The 16,311-nt window shown below is 43.7% G+C and overlaps 1 protein-coding gene across 1 annotated transcript in view; it reads left to right on the forward strand.

The window, feature by feature from the left end:
- The first annotated feature begins 9,319 nt into the window (after positions 1-9,319).
- The window catches only part of TDRD9 (tudor domain containing 9), a 117,259-nt gene continuing 110,267 nt past the window's right edge, over positions 9,320-16,311 (forward strand). The window contains exon 1 of the mRNA XM_063439181.1: positions 9,320-9,558. Coding sequence (XP_063295251.1) covers positions 9,398-9,558 — 161 coding nt within the window. The 5' untranslated portion in view covers positions 9,320-9,397. The remainder of the gene's footprint in view (positions 9,559-16,311) is intronic.

A 16,311-nucleotide genomic window follows, 5' to 3' on the forward strand; every position in this document is an offset into this window, starting at 1 on the left:
CTGCACAGGTCGATACTCATCTGTACCGGGCTTTTGAACAGGCAGCAATGGGGTGTTCCAGGGGGAAGTACAGAATTTTAGGATACCATACCGTATGAACTTATCCAGATAAGATTGGATGTTCTTCTTAGCCTTCTGCGGGATGTGATATTGTCTTAGGCTCACTGGATAAACCCCAAGTTTTAGTTCGATTTTAATAGGTGGAATATTGCGGGCCAGTCCTGGTGGGTTGTTCTCTGCCCAAACTCCTGGTATGTTGAATAAGGACTCATCACTCCTAGGGTTTTGGCTAGTCAACGCTGTATAAAGTCGCCACTCTTCTTCCTTTGGTACGGATAATGTCATAATACCTGAAGGTCCATTAAACTTTAAGGATGTTGTTCCATTTGGTAGGAACGTAATCTGCGCTTGTAACTTAGATAGCATCTCACGTCCCAGCAATTGGACTGGACATTCAGGCATATAAAGGAATTGATGTTTTACTACGTGGCCTCCCAATGTACAGAGTCGACTTTTAAGAACCGGTTTTTCAGCACTTCTTCCAGTTGCTCCTATTACAGTAATAGTCCTTCCAGATGGAGGAGCAACTAGATTAGTCACCACTGAATGTTCAGCACCAGTGTCGATCATGAACGCACTCCTTTTTCCCCCTATTGATACATCGACCATAGGCTCCGCTCGACCAAGGGGGATGGAGCCCGGTCGGTATCAATAGTCCTCCATGACCGTGTCAGCCAATCCTACAAAGTCCCTACCTTCTCTATCGCGGGACCTTTGCGCTGCTGGAAAATACCTATCTTCCCTAACACTTCCTCTGTTCCCATTGCTCCCTCTATTACCATTACTCCCTCCGGGGCCTCCTCTACCTCTCGCTCTGCCTCTAAAGTTTCCATAACCTGTCCTAGGTCTGTCTCTCTCAGACTGTTCTCTTCGCGGACACTCATTTCTCCAATGCCCTTCTTCTCTACAGTATGCGCACTGATTTCTACTTAGAGGTTCCTCATTCCACTTACTATCGCCTCTATCTGGGCCCCGTCTATCTACGCCTGCGATCGCTACCGCTAGCATATCTGCCTTTCTACGCATCTTGCGCTCTTCCTCTTTCTTACTTTCTGTTTCCCTGTTCATATACACCTTATTCGCTACCTCCATTAGTTGGGTGATAGACATACCTGCAAACCCTTCTAACTTCTGTAGCTTGCGCTTAATATCTCCGTAAGCTTGGCTGACAAAGGCGGAGTTCACCGTTCGGGAATTATCTGCGTCTTCCGGATTAAAGGGGGTATACAAGCGGTATGCCTCCAATAATCGGTCATAAAAGACACTGGGCGCTTCATCACTTTTCTGAATCACCTCAACTGTCTTCGACATATTAATGTCTTTCTTTCCTCCGGCTTTCATGCCAGCAATTATAGCGTCTCTATAGGCTCTGGGTTGAACCATATCAGCACCATTTACATTCCAGTCGGGATCGGTGTTAGGATAATGTGTTGCGGCCCATGCTGATGGATTGGCTTGATTCAAAGCACGGGCTCTATCCTCTAGCGCTTTAATGGCCGCTTGATTAATTCTTGTCCTTTCCTCATTATTGAACAAAGTCATTAATAACTGCTGGCAATCAGCCCATGTCGGGTTATGTGTCTGAACTATTGAGGTGAACAGATCGGTCATAGCTTGTGGTTTCTCAGTATACGAGGAATTGTGGGTCTTCCAATTCAAGAGATCGGTAGTCGTGAACGGGACATATACGAAGACTGGGTCAGCATGTGCCATTTGACCTGCGGCATCGATATAGGCTGACCCAGGATTCAGTCGAAGAGGCATCTGATAATGTTTTAATTGTTGGGTACCGGTCAGTTGTCGGGTTAGTATGGGGCTACGTGGAGGGGCGTCAGTTAGAGGTTCCGGTCAGGGGGTAATAAAACATGAGGATGTGGGAGCTTGGTTTTGGGAAAAATTAGTAAATAAAACACTTCAAGTCGAGCTAGAAGAAGCTTGACCGGAAGTCTGAAGTGGCGCCAAATCAGGATATTCAGATCTAATGGGGGTTGGTTCTGGTTCCGGAAGGGGAGATTTAGTACGAGAGGGGGTGGATTCTGTACTGGAGGAGGAAGCGGAAGTGGATGGGGGCAATGGGGGAAGGGGTGCAGGACTTCCTGCATTTGCGTCACTTCCTCTTAAAGGAAAGTAAGGGGGCGGCAAAGGGATCTCGGACTCAGGGGGCGTGTCCAAAATGGGCCTAACGCCAGTCCTAGTGGACAAACAAGTCCTAGCCACCATGAGGCGACATTGCTCCTCGTGGCATGTCTGAATCCATTTTGGCGAGTCATTTACGGCCTGTCTCCAACAATCAATATAAGGAAACTGCCCGTAAAGTTCAGGCCTACCCGATACAGCCACGTGTAAGCGCTGTACCAGAGTTGGATCCAAACTGCCACGTGGCGGCCATGCCGCAACCAAAGTAGGCCACTCCCTAGTACACAAAGTGACCAAACGTACAGGAGACATTTTAACCCCAAAATCACATGTTTTGAATCCCTTTTTAAAATTCTTCACCATACAACCTAAGGGATCCGGAATCGTTGACTCCGACGCGCCCATACTTATCAATGGAACGTCGTTGACAACGAATACTATGCACGCGTACTATTCAACAGTCACACCCGTTTCCTCTGGCAACAGCACCACGTGGTACGGTTACCAAGTGAAACGTACACAATAACACAATAAACACTCAGGGAATTCCCGTACACGCACAGCTGTTACACCAGTCACTAGATAATCAATATTATGCCCTTTGGCGAAACTATACAGTCACCCACGCTATAATTCTCTATATACGAATTACCCGTCTATAACACACCCCAGTAACATCGTCTTTTACAAATAGCGGTTACAGTACGGTTAGCATAGGTCAAAGCACAATTTAAGGTCACAATACAATTATTAGTGGTTATGGTGTTAAACATGCAATAGACGACAATGATTAGTACTTATATACAGTGTCAGTAAATATACAGGGTTATGGTACCGTGCACTATAATACAGCAACACACTATTAACACTCTCGCTAGACGGCTGAGCTCGCGCTATCTAACAAGATATACACTTTACTAAACAATCTTTAACACATTTACAATTCCCAACTAAACTATTGGCCAGTACCTTGAATGGACTACCTAAAACTATCTACATCCGTTTTGGTTAGCCACACTGCCCAAGCACCACATATAGCGAGCTAGAGGACCGAATTTACACAGACGCCTCTTAGTCGATTACTATCAAAAATCTAGTGGGTTCCAAATTTACACGCCTTCCCACTTAGCCAAGATAGGTTGAGAGCTAGCGAACCGAATTTACACAGACGCCGCTTAGTCTCCCGGTCCCTCCGACCTAGCGAACAAAATATACACCCTAGAACGCTAGTCTAGACAAGACACCGGTGTCCGGCTAGGGCTATTTACACCAGAACCCCGCCTGACTAACAAAATCAAACGGTCTGACTAAAGAGCGTTCGATCGAGCGGTGCGCCTTCGCTCCTTCCCTCCGACAGAGGGGGCAGATTCCATACACAAATAACCCCTTATGGGCCTACCGCACAATCGGTATACCCCTAGTGGGTCTGCCGTCTAAAACAGCAGTTGTCTTACCTCCTCGTTCCTGAACCTGAGTTCACACTCATCGACGGGGACACCCCAGCACTTCTTACGTAGAGGCCGATGATCTCCTGGACAACAGACCAGTGGCGCCGAGACGAAGGGAGGTCCACGCAGAAGTTCAAGGGTGCAGCCGTAGAGAACGTGGGCAAAGATAGACCGTCTCACGCCTCTGCCTCTCAGCTACCGTTGAACGATGAGCTTCCCGGCCAATGCACCAAATGATACCGGAGAAACTGACGGAAGCAAAGCACAGAGAGATGGACACAGGTTTCTTCAGGAAGGAAGAGATTCTTTATTGGATCACCGATCGGGACTCAGAGGGACTAATGTCACCAAAATACAGCAAGTTCTGAGCCCCGGACAATAGTGCAGGCTCCTTATATAGGCATATAACTCCTCCCATATTAAGCTCCACCCGCACATTCTCTTGACCAATCAATACAAATAAGAATTAACTTCCTGCTTGACCGCATGGCCTGTCCAGCACAATGGAGGAGGGGAATACTACAGCCTGTATTCTTGCACATGCTCCGTACACTACTGATCGTATCTTGCCACGTGCAACTAACTGATCGATACATCAGCATATGCACGTACACATGCCACGTGGTAATCTCGGCCTACTAAATTTATTTTTACCGAGATTCCACCACACTATCACACAGTTAATTTCAGTCAAATGGATTTGATCCCAAAGAAATACAATCTGCAGCCATCACGATCAGAGGTGAACAACATCTGGATATTGAGATTTGGCACAATGAAGAAAAAATTATGAAAATGAATGAAGGCAAATGGCAATAAGTTAATACAGAAGCTGTTTTCAGTTGTTTGGTGTGTCTGGATAGGTTAAAAACCGAACAAGATTAACCCTCATTTGAAGGTTACAATGCAAAATCCGGACGTTAACCCCTTAAGGACGTAGGACGGTTCAGGACCGTCATCGGCATTTTTTCATTGCCGACCCACGACGGTCCTGAACCGTCCTAAATTTAAAATGTACTTACCCGATCGCCGTCGTTCCCCCGGCGGCGATCGGCGGTGCTCCCGTTGTGGGGAGACTGCCTGCAGCCCAGACAGTCTCCCCATGGCGAATTAGGACCCCTGTGGCCATGTGATCGCCCAACAGGGCGACCACATGGTCACAATAGGTGTCCATGTGTCTGCCTGCAGGGGGACTGCCTGTGCTGACAGGCAGTCTCCCTGCCAGTGTAAAATCAAAGAAAAAATTAAAGTTATAGTTAATAAAAAAATATTATTATTATATATGTGTATATATATATATGATATATAGACATATATTATATTTATATAATATATGTCTATATATCATATATATAATGTCATGCTAAGTGTATTTTTATATTAATATGTACAAATATTAATATAAAAATACACTTAAAATTAAATTACACACGTATATATATAATATATATAATAACTATATATATTGTATATATATTATTATAAAATACAAATAATAAGTAATTTAAATTAAATTAAACATGTAAAAATAATAATAAAAATTTTAAAAAATATTATATATCTATACGAAATTTTATTCTAACTGTATTTTTTTTGTCAATCTTTATTTTATTGAGGCAAGTGATTATGGTGGTACAGAATAAAGAGAGGGAGACATGTAAGGGTCATACAGGTTATACATATCACGGTAAATTGCAATATCTCCGCAGATTAACGGCCTCATTTTATATTTTATAAACAAGCTTAACTGAAAGAGTGTATAGTAAAGTAAAAAGGTCAAGATGATGGACATTCAGTGTGTTAAACATGGCGTAATAACATATGTTTTTAGCAGTAACAGGCGAGTGATTGTCGTATTATAACATAAATTTTAAACAAAGACGTATTAAAAGTTACCTGCACATTTTTATCATTTATGGAAAACACGTTTAAACATGTCGATAAGGATCTAAGTAGTATATGTTCCCAGCTTAGTTCAGTAGATTTTCTGCGCTTATTTCTAAACTATAAAAACGTCAAGATGAGTATCTATATTTGTAGATTGTCATACACATTACTTTAACTCGCTAAGCAAACTGTAGTTAAAATAAGAGCAAACAAACAGGTGAGAGCACCCAATGGCCAACAGCTGTGGACTAAACACCCCATTACATACCAGGCTGCACAATGTCACAGCAGATTAGATAGCGCTTCTGAGTGACCAAGGTCACATTACTTGGAGAGGTGGTTGCCATCTGGTCGGGTCTGACTGTAATTCAGGACTTTAACTGTATACTTAAGCAGTGTACCTCTATAAGATTAAAAAAAAAAAAAAAACTGAGTGCTTTAGAATTATTTATGGTCATTATAGACCTGCATATTTAGCAGTAGCATATTTAGGGGGCAGCGTTGGTTTAGAATAAGCATTTATGCAGTATGTATAAAATCAATAATGCTCAACTAAGCTAATGTGAAAACAATAGCATAACAGTGTTAACTTGCAGTCATCTTTCTTGGCGTTGGGAGGGTTGTCAGAGTCAGGTCCGCGGTATGTTCATCCGACACCGTGTATGTGCTTCAGGAGAAAGTCAGTGAGGTGTCTCAGTATGGTGTCTCCGTTCTTCCCCTGGTTGTTCTGCGCCCGGTGCCAGTCCTCGTGATGGGCTCCCCCGCCTGGTGTGTGTGTGCGGACGCTTGCTGCACTTAACCGGTGGTGGTGCACGTCGTTGCAGACGGTGTGGGTCCATTTATTTGGGAAAGTCTGCTGCTGGCCCAGTGGATTTGTTGCCTCCGGGTGGCCTTCTGGCTGGCTATGTCTGCTGCTCTCGCCCTGGCTTGTGTGGGAGCAATTGCCGGCGTCCGTGGGGCTTGGCGTCGATTCCTGCCGTATGAAGTGCCGGCGTTGACCCCTAATCGCCCCTCTGGGGGCCCGAGGAGGATTCCAGCTCATACTTCTTCTTGTCTTCGGGCGGATCCATGCCGCTGCTTCCCTCCTCGCCCGCCTGAATGCCTGTCCCTGGGTGTGGAGCTTTGTGCAGAGGTGAGCAATAAGTCTGTCGCAGAACTCTGCTATGTTCCCGGGAGGCTGGTATAGTGAGCGCTTCGTCCCAGACTGCCTGGTTGCCGCCATCTTGTTTGGGCCTCGTGGGTCCCGTTTAGTTGTAGCTTGGTCTCGCAAAGGGGTTGTCGTCCCCAAAGCGGGCCGGGATAACCCCCGCCGGTCCAAAGGGGGGGGTAGCAGGGCTGTGCTCTGTCCGCGCTTGTATGCGGGCTGTGGGCCGGGGGATCGGCCGCCTCCTCCATGCTCCAGACCCCGCTTAGGCCGCGTGGCCGGTATGGACTTTCCCGTGGCGGATTGGTACCGGACTGGTACCATTCTGCTCCTCGTGTGGCACTGGTTCGATACCTGGGTAGCTTGTGTCGTGGATCGTTTTAAATCAGGCAGATTGTGCATTTTAGTGCCCTCTGATACAGGAGCCCTCAGAAGACACGTCCGGCCATCTTGGCTGTCAGGCCCCGCCCCCTATTCTAACTGTATTTTGATATTAATATATATATATATTTATATCAAAATACACTTAGAATGAAATTGTATATATATCTATGTATATATATAAATAAATAAAAATAATACGAACTATTCATATGTCCATATACAAAATTACATAAATAATTATATAAATATACACGTAGACTTCAAATATATAAATATGCATATATATTTAAATTCTACTTGCGTATTTATGTAATATTTTTACTTAATTAAGTTATTTTATTGATTGCAATTTAAGGGACCTGCCTGCCAACCCAGGCCGAAAGTCCAGAGAATTTAATTTGCTATCACTGTATTTTACCCTGTAACGTTCTACGACACCCTAAAACCTGTACATGGGGGGTACTGTTTTACTCGGGAGACTTCACTGAACACAAATATTAGTGATTCAAAACAGTAAAACATATCACAGCGATGATATTGTCAGTGAAAGTGACTTTTTGTTGCATTTTTCACACACAAACAGCACTTTTACTGATGATATAATTGTTGTGATACATTTTCCAGTTTTGAAACACTAATATTTGTGTTCAGCAAAGTCTCCTGAGTATAACAGTACCCCCCATGTACAGGTTTTATAGCGTTTTTGAAAGTTACAGGGTCAAATATATGGGTCAAATATTTTTACATTGAAAATGGCCAGGTTGGTTACGTTGCCTTTGAGAGCGTATGGTAGCCCAGGAATGATAATTACCCCATGATGGCATACCATTTGCAAAAGAAGACAACCCAAGGTATTGCAAATGGGGTATGTCCAGTCTTTTTTAGTAACCACTTAGTCACAAACACTGGCCAAAATTAGCGTTCAATTTAGTTTTTTACTTTTTTCACACACAAACAAATATGAACGCTAACTTTGGTCAGTGTTTGCGACTAACTGGCTACTAAAAAAGTCTGGACATACCCCATATTGAATACCCTGGGTTGTCTACTTTAAAAAAATATGTACATGTGGGGTGTTATTCAGCGATTTATGACAGATAATAGTGTTACAATGTCACTATTGATACATTTTAAAAATGTATGTTTTGAAACCGCAATATCCTACTTGTACTTATAGCCCTATAACATGCAAAAAAATAGCAAAAAGCATGTAAACACTGGGTATTTTTAAACTCAGGACAAAATTTTTAATCTATTTAGCAGTTTTTTTCATTCGCTTTTGTAGATGAGTAAAAGATTTTTCACATAAAAGTCAAAAAACAAGTATTTTTTCCAATTTGTCATCATATTTTTTAATTTTTAAAAAATTAAATTACATGAGATTATATAAATAATGGTATGTAAAGAAAGCCCATTTTGTCCTGAAAAAAACAATATATAATTTGTATGGGAACAGTAAATGAGAGAGCGGAAAATTACAGCTAAACACAAACACCACAAAAGTGTAAAAAGATGCCTGGTCGCAAATGTACAACATCGCAAAAACAGTCCGGTCCTTAAGGGGTTAAAGAGTTTGAACAATATTTACCTTTTGCTGTCTGAATGCAGGTGAACAGATTTGCACAAATGTGGACTGGGGTATTTGGGTGTCAGTAAATTTTAAATTTCAGGCCAAACAAGCAAATTTGGAGTTTTCACCAAGTCAGATGTAACTTCAGTTTGCTTATATTTGCATAAATGTTTATAATTCATTTTGAAATCCAGACAATCAGCAGTTTAGTGAATAAACCGTGTCAGCATGAATTGCTGGAAATTCTAAATTAATTTAAAATTTTATGGCAAAACTGCTGAACTTGAAAAAATTCAGATATGTTTTTTGAATTCCTGGCCAGCAGTTGACACTTTAGTGAATAACTCTGACTGTATTTGCCATGGAAGTTTGAGGTGAGGCTGATTTTATAGATTATAAGGAGTTTTTGAAACATTTCTGCTATGTCATGTTTTAAAATACTTCAAATTTCAGAATCCCGTATCTGACATTAATAGATTCAGCAATAGTAAAGATATAGTTATGATTGTTTAATGTATAAGACACTAAAACATGGCCTAGGGCAGAGATAGGCAACCTTCGGCACTCCAGATGTTGTGGACTACATCCCCCATAATGCTGGCAAAGAGGTGTAGTCCAAAACATCTGGAGTGCTGAAGGTTGCCTATGCCTGGCCTAGTTCATCCATATTGTGATCACGTGACCCCGGGCTCCGAGCAGGACGGTCAGGGCGGCGCCATATTGTGATCACGTGACCCGGGCTCCGAGCAGGACGGTCTGGGCGGCGCCATGTTGCGGAAGCTGACTGAGCAGCAGATCACGGACTGGTTTGCTATCGGGAAGGCGGTGAAAGATGTCAAACTGCTGGGGACGTGGTCCGAGCCGTTCATCCCCTCTCCCCCTGTGGAGCCGGTGGTTCTCAGCTCGTTCAGGGCTGGCCTGGGCCGAGGGTAAGCTGTGCGCCATGCTGGGACTGTCAGCTCTCCTACCAGGGGAGGAATTATCTGTCACACGGAATTAATAGGAGCTCAATCACTTAATATGGCAAATGGGTTAATGGGCAATTACACAGGGCCTGGGTGGTTAGTGGGGCAATTACACAGGGCCCGGGGTTAATGGGGCAATTACACAAGGCCTGGGGGCTAATGGGACAATTACACAGGGCCTGGGGGTTAATGGGACAATTACACAGGGCCTGGGGGCTAATGGGACAATTACACAGGGCTTGTGGGTTAATGGGTCAATTACACAGGGCTTGTGGGTTAATGGGGCAATTACACAGGGCCTGGGGGTTAATGGGTCAATTACACAGGGCCTGGGGGTTAATGGGTCAATTACACAGGGCCTGGGGGCTAATGGGACAATTACACAGGGCCTGGGGGCTAATGGGACAATTACACAGGGCCTGGGGGCTAATGGGACAATTACACAGGGCCTGGGGGCTAATGGGACAATTACACAGGGCCTGGGGGCTAATGGGACAATTACACAGGGCCTGGGAGCTAATGGGACAATTACACAGGGCCTGGGGGCTAATGGGACAATTACACAGGGCCTGGGGGCTAATGGGACAATTACACAGGGCCTGGGGGCTAATGGGACAATTACACAGGGCCTGGGGGCTAATGGGACAATTACACAGGGCCTGGGGGCTAATGGGACAATTACACAGGGCCTGGGGGCTCATGGGACAATTACACAGGGCCTGGGGGCTCATGGGACAATTACACAGGGCCTGGGGGCTCATGGGACAATTACACAGGGCCTGGGGGCTCATGGGACAATTACACAGGGCCTGGGGGCTCATGGGACAATTACACAGGGCCTGGGGGCTCATGGGACAATTACACAGGGCCTGAGGGCTCATGGGACAATTACACAGGGCCTGGGGGCTAATGGGACAATTACACAGGGCCTGGGGGCTAATGGGACAATTACACAGGGCCTGGGGGCTAATGGGGCAATTACACAGGGCTTGTGGGTTAATGGGGCAATTACACAGGGCTTGTGGGTTAATGGGGCAATTACACAGGGCTTGTGGGTTAATGGGGCAATTACACAGGGCTGGGGGCTATTGGGGCAATTACACAGGGCCTAGGCGTCAATGGGGCAATTACACAGGGCCTGGGGGTTAATGGGGCAATTACACAGGGCCTGGGGGTTAATGGGGCAATTGCACAGGGCCTGGAGGTTAATGGGGCAATTGCACAGGGCCTGGAGGTTAATGGGGCAATTGCACAGGACCTGGAGGTTAATGGGGTAATTACACAGGACCTGGGGGTTAATGGGGCAATTACACAGGACATATGGGGTTAATGGGGCAATTACACAGGACATATGGGGTTAATGGGGCAATTACACAGGACATATGGGGTTAATGGGGCATTACACAGGACATATGGGGTTAATGGGGCATTACACAGGACATATGGGGTTAATGGGGCATTACACAGGACATATGGGGTTAATGGGGCATTACACAGGACATATGGGGTTAATGGGGCATTACACAGGACATATGGGGTTAATGGGGCATTACACAGGACATATGGGGTTAATGGGGCATTACACAGGACATATGGGGTTAATGGGGCATTACACAGGACTTGGGAGGGTTAATGGGGCATTACACAGGACATATGGGGTTAATGGGGCATTACATGCTGTTTGGGATAGTTAATAGGCCAGATGCATAGAGCACAGGAGGATTGGGGGTGTTAATGGTGTATTTACATGCCATGTTTATTTCCTCCCTTGTATCTCCATGATTAGCGCCCTCATGCCTTTCTCTATATTTATCTTTATCCTGCTGCCTCCATGTTGTTCCCCTCTGTCCATGATGGCTGTAGTTTGTCTTTCTGTGAGGTTCCTCATACTGATGCATTGTGGGTAGATTAGCAACTGAAATGGTACCTTAATAAGCTCCGCCCATTGCGAAGGTCACTCCCCCTATAAGGAAAAGTACTGTAGTACCTTTGTATTCTTATGCATAATTGAAATTAACTGAATTAAAAAACAAAAGAAATAGAGGAAACAATGATTAATTTAAAAGTAAAAGCTGTAAGTGATGGAACTCATGTAAAGGGACTCTGTTGGCTCCGTAACTGTTTCATCTCATTGGTGGTTATAGAGCTTGGAGTCCCCTGGTGCTATCCCTCAATTCAGTGTTAAACCTTTTCTATCAGTTTTACACTAAAAGGGGGGCCCTGGTTATTCACAGTATGACTCCTCCTACTGGAGGTGCGGCTAAGCCGGAGACATGCTTCCTTCTAGCCATACCAATTCATACCAACAGTGGACACTGTGATAGGCTGAAAGCAGTCAGCAGTTAAAGCAGTTTAACGCTGAATAGCAGGACGGTACCAAAGGGCTCCTGACACCACAAGTACTTCAATGAGTTGACGCAGATACAGTGAATTGTTCCTTTACTGGGACAATCATTAGGTTGTGGAAGTTTTAAATGGACCAACTAAAAGGATTAGCGTTCAGATATATAGGACAGATGCAGTTCAGTGGATTCATAATAACAATTCTGGCTAAAATAGCCTCATTGTGCCTGGCTATTGGAGACTTCTTTTTCTCTCTCTCCCTATCTGCTATTCTAGCCTAAATCTTGCAGTTTATATGTCAAACTGCTGCATTTCACTGTTTAGTGAATAAACCCAAAATTTTTACAATTGGCAATGACTGACTCTATAAAACGCATTTCCGAAACACATTGTGGTTATTTATTTTTTTCTTTTATAAATTACTTAATATACCGGAGCATTACCATTCATCATTATTAGTTTAGAAACACATAGGCCTTGATTTAATATTGCGTGATAAGCTTATTCAATTATTTAATATATTTGGAGAGTTGTGTGTTGCTTCCACTCCTTTCAGCAGAAAGAGGCCATCTTGATTAGGACCTGGTCTGAGCTGCTACATACTCATACAGGATGCAAGGTGGGTTCTCCAGCCCTTTTCACCATTGCTTCAGGACAGCAGGATTCCCTACTATTGGGTATACCCCTTTAGCGCTGTGGTTCGATTGGCACGCTATAAAGTGGCCATGGTAGGTCCAAGGTTTCCTTCCTGACATAGATCTCCTTACTGTTGAAATCCTTAATTGGATCTTGACTCCCTCACAGCCTCCACGTGGATGGTCAGCAATCAGGAGTGATTCCTCAGCTCCAAACGAAGGTGCACAGGCTCCCAGTCATAAGGCCTGCATGCCCAAATACTGGGGGAATAAATCCATTTTTGTTCTAGGCCACCCATTGATGTTCTCCATATGCCTTCTTTTGTTGCCAACCATGGTTGGACTATTGCAACTTTGACCCTCTATCATAAAATCTGTTTCCTGTAGCAGCTTCTGTGCTTCTAGGTGACAGTGGTTCTACAGCGTTGGTGTAGGAGGGGTGTGCATGTCTCTGGACACTCTACATCTTGGGCTGCTTTTTGTTTGCCTCTAACTCCCCCTCGCATTGAGCTCTTTTAGGGTGTTCGGGTGGCAAAGGGGTGTGAATCTGTCAGTCCCTCTCTGCCATTGATAGACTTCCAGTGTCTGTGTAGGATCCAGGCTATTCATAATGCAAACTAGGTAAACTATAGAGACTGGAAAACTGAGACACCATGATCTGTTTTTTCTTTCTTCCCCCAGACTTGATTCTAATAGGTAAGTGGATCTTAAAAGGTCATTCTAAGCATAATAACTACTTTGCACAGAGCGCCCTGCACTGACGCTCCCTGTTGTGAGTGGCTTACACCTACAGTAACTTGTAAAGATTGCTGCAGATATAGGCCTGGCTTTGAAACCGCGAAGGAAAATTTATTGCTGTTTAGGTGCATCCATTTCATTCCCAAGTAGGTTGGAACTCTTTCTCTTGCCTGGGAAACTCTTAGGTTGTGAATAAACTGGTAGCAGCTATGGTGAATAAACTACCTATTCTGTAATGGAGAGGAAATAATGATATAAAATCAGACCCCATAGACCAGACTAATAAGCAGTGCTCTCTCCTGGTCACATGTATCTCGTATAGTATGTCTATTTTGTCACTTGTTTACAAAATGTGTACAAGTTTTGTTTGGACTCCTACGCAAGACTAAAATCATGATGAGTGTTTCCTCCTGTGATGTTGTAAATCCTACTAATATATATATATATATATATATATATATATATATATATATATATATATATATATATATATATATATATATATATATATATATATAAAAAGAAGTAGTACAGGCTCTATGGATTGATTTCTATAAAAGCCACAGTGGTTTATTTCAGCATTACAAAGTTGCTTTTTGTGTGTTTATTTGTAATTTCTTTTAATGTAGCAATAAGACTACAAACTATTATACTTATTATCTCTTTATTTTCCACATATGGGGATCCATCTTCATTCAGTTACTTTTTTATTTTTTCATGGCTTCTAAGAGAACAGAGACAAATACAGAGCATATCATTAACTTGGATCAACATCTATAAAGTATGTTGTGTGAGGTATTTAAAATAAATAAATGTACAGTCTGTCATGTGCAAATAATTTCATATTTTAAGTTAATAATATGCTTATGCTTTGTGTAATATTAATGAAATAATGAATTTCCCTTGCTGCTGATGCCATCATGCAGTACCTCCTGGGTGTTAAATACTTACCTTTTTTCCGGTCATGCTATCAGCCATGCCCTCTAGGATAAGTGATTGACAACGAGAGGACGCATAACATCCTTATAACTTGGTAAATGAACACAGTGGTCCGTTTTTTTTAACTTATTTTTATTTTATTTTATTTTTTTTAAACACAGATTTTAGGAGAAATTTGCGCTTTTGTAAAGTGTCTGGGTTGCACCCATCCTGACTATCATTCACACAGCAGAGAGGGTGCGGGTATGAGGGCTATTCATAGAGAAGCATAGCAAGCTCAGCGTTTGACTTTCATTCGGCTCGGGTCCCAATGCTCCTCTATGAGAAATATTGGCTTGGCTGTGAAATATCAGAAGTCCTGATCTCCCGGAGGCAGAGACCAGCTGTGGTGAGGTCCCTCCTGCTGCCGTATTATAGGCAAGTTGCCTAATTTGTTAGAAAACTATGAAGGTGCACTATTATCTAAATTGCGTTTTACAGTGTTACAAAGAAAGGTTTCTATTTATGACGCTGGGAGTGTTCCTTTTGAGAAAACCTTTGTTTCCTAGCAGTCATAGTGCACAGTGTACTGATGATTTTGTTTACCATTAATAATAATAATAATAATAATAATAATAATAATAATAATTAAAAATAAATATATATATATATATACAGTGTGCAAGAATGAACCAGGAAGGAGCTTTTTACTTCCATTAGTTTCCAAACGCGGTGGTTTAATTTATTTTTTTTTAAACTCAGGAGGAGGAAAGTGTGAGATGACATTTCTCAGAATATAACTGCTGACCCTGAAGTTAGATCACTTTAGTACTGTACTATGTGACTAATAATGGGCATAAATACATAATGATTTCATTACTTTATTTATTTAACTGTGATTTAGTCTTTGAAAGTGGGTCATCTAAAAATGTAACAAAGTTAATTTCATGCTGAAAATAATTTAGCTTGAAAGGTCACTATAGTCACCAACAATCTTTAGCTTAATGAAGCAGTTTGGGTGTATAGATCATGCCCCTGCAGTCTCAATGCTCACTTCTCTGTCATTTAAGAGTAAAATCACTTGGTTTATGCAGCACTGGCCACACCTCCCTGCATGTGACTTACATAGACTTCCAAAACACTTCCTGTAAAGAGTCATCTAATGTTTACACTTCCTTTATAGCAAATTCTATTTTATATAGAATTTGTCTATTTTATATAGAATTGTATCTTGCTCTGTTAATAGTTGTCTAGATCCTGCACAAACCTCCTGTTAAGGTTTAAATCACATAGCAGGATATAAACACATTCAAAGTAACATCTGGGGGGCGGAGCCTGACAGCCCAGCCGAGAGGTCGCAAGCCAGAAGAGCTCTGGGCAAAATAGCCCGATTTAAGCATAAACACAGCCTGAAACACCTCCACACACGACGAGCTACTCACCTTCAGACCCCAGGACTAGGGGCCTATAACGGGAGGAAGGCCAAATCGACAAATAGACCCGACTGGGCGACCACGGCTGATGGATGGTCCTGAGGCCTACGTGAGGCCTACCCGGGAGGCGCGGGGGAGACGGACAATCCCTCCGCCGACTGAGACCCGCTACACTGGAGGTCTCCAAGGACCAACCTTTCCCCCCCCCCCCCGCCGGTGAGGGATATCCCGGTAACTCCAGCATGCAATCCAGCACGAGGGCATCACACTCAAAGCACGGCACCACCGTACCAGGGACAAGCAACATGGCGAACGCCACGTGGGCCTCAGAGCCGGAGCCCGACCTGCCCCCGCTATCGGTGAGGCTGGATCGCATCTTTGCAGACTTTTGGGCCAAGCTCTCCAGGCGTGAGAACACCCTGAACGGTAACCCAGGGACCGCAATGAAACAGGCACCCAAGCTAAAACCTGCAGCAGAAGCGAACGCCCTAAGAGTACCAAAGAAAGCGGGGAAGAGCCGACCAAAGTCCCAGCACACAGACCAACAATCACGGGTGACCCGTCTGAAACCCCGACCAGCGGTGAGTCGCCCCAAGCTCCCACAGGGACTCACTCCTGTACCGCCCCACCGACGCCTTGCACTCCACCGG

Source organism: Pelobates fuscus, chromosome 13 (assembly GCF_036172605.1).
Source record: "Pelobates fuscus isolate aPelFus1 chromosome 13, aPelFus1.pri, whole genome shotgun sequence".
Taxonomy (NCBI): Eukaryota; Metazoa; Chordata; class Amphibia; order Anura; family Pelobatidae; genus Pelobates; species Pelobates fuscus.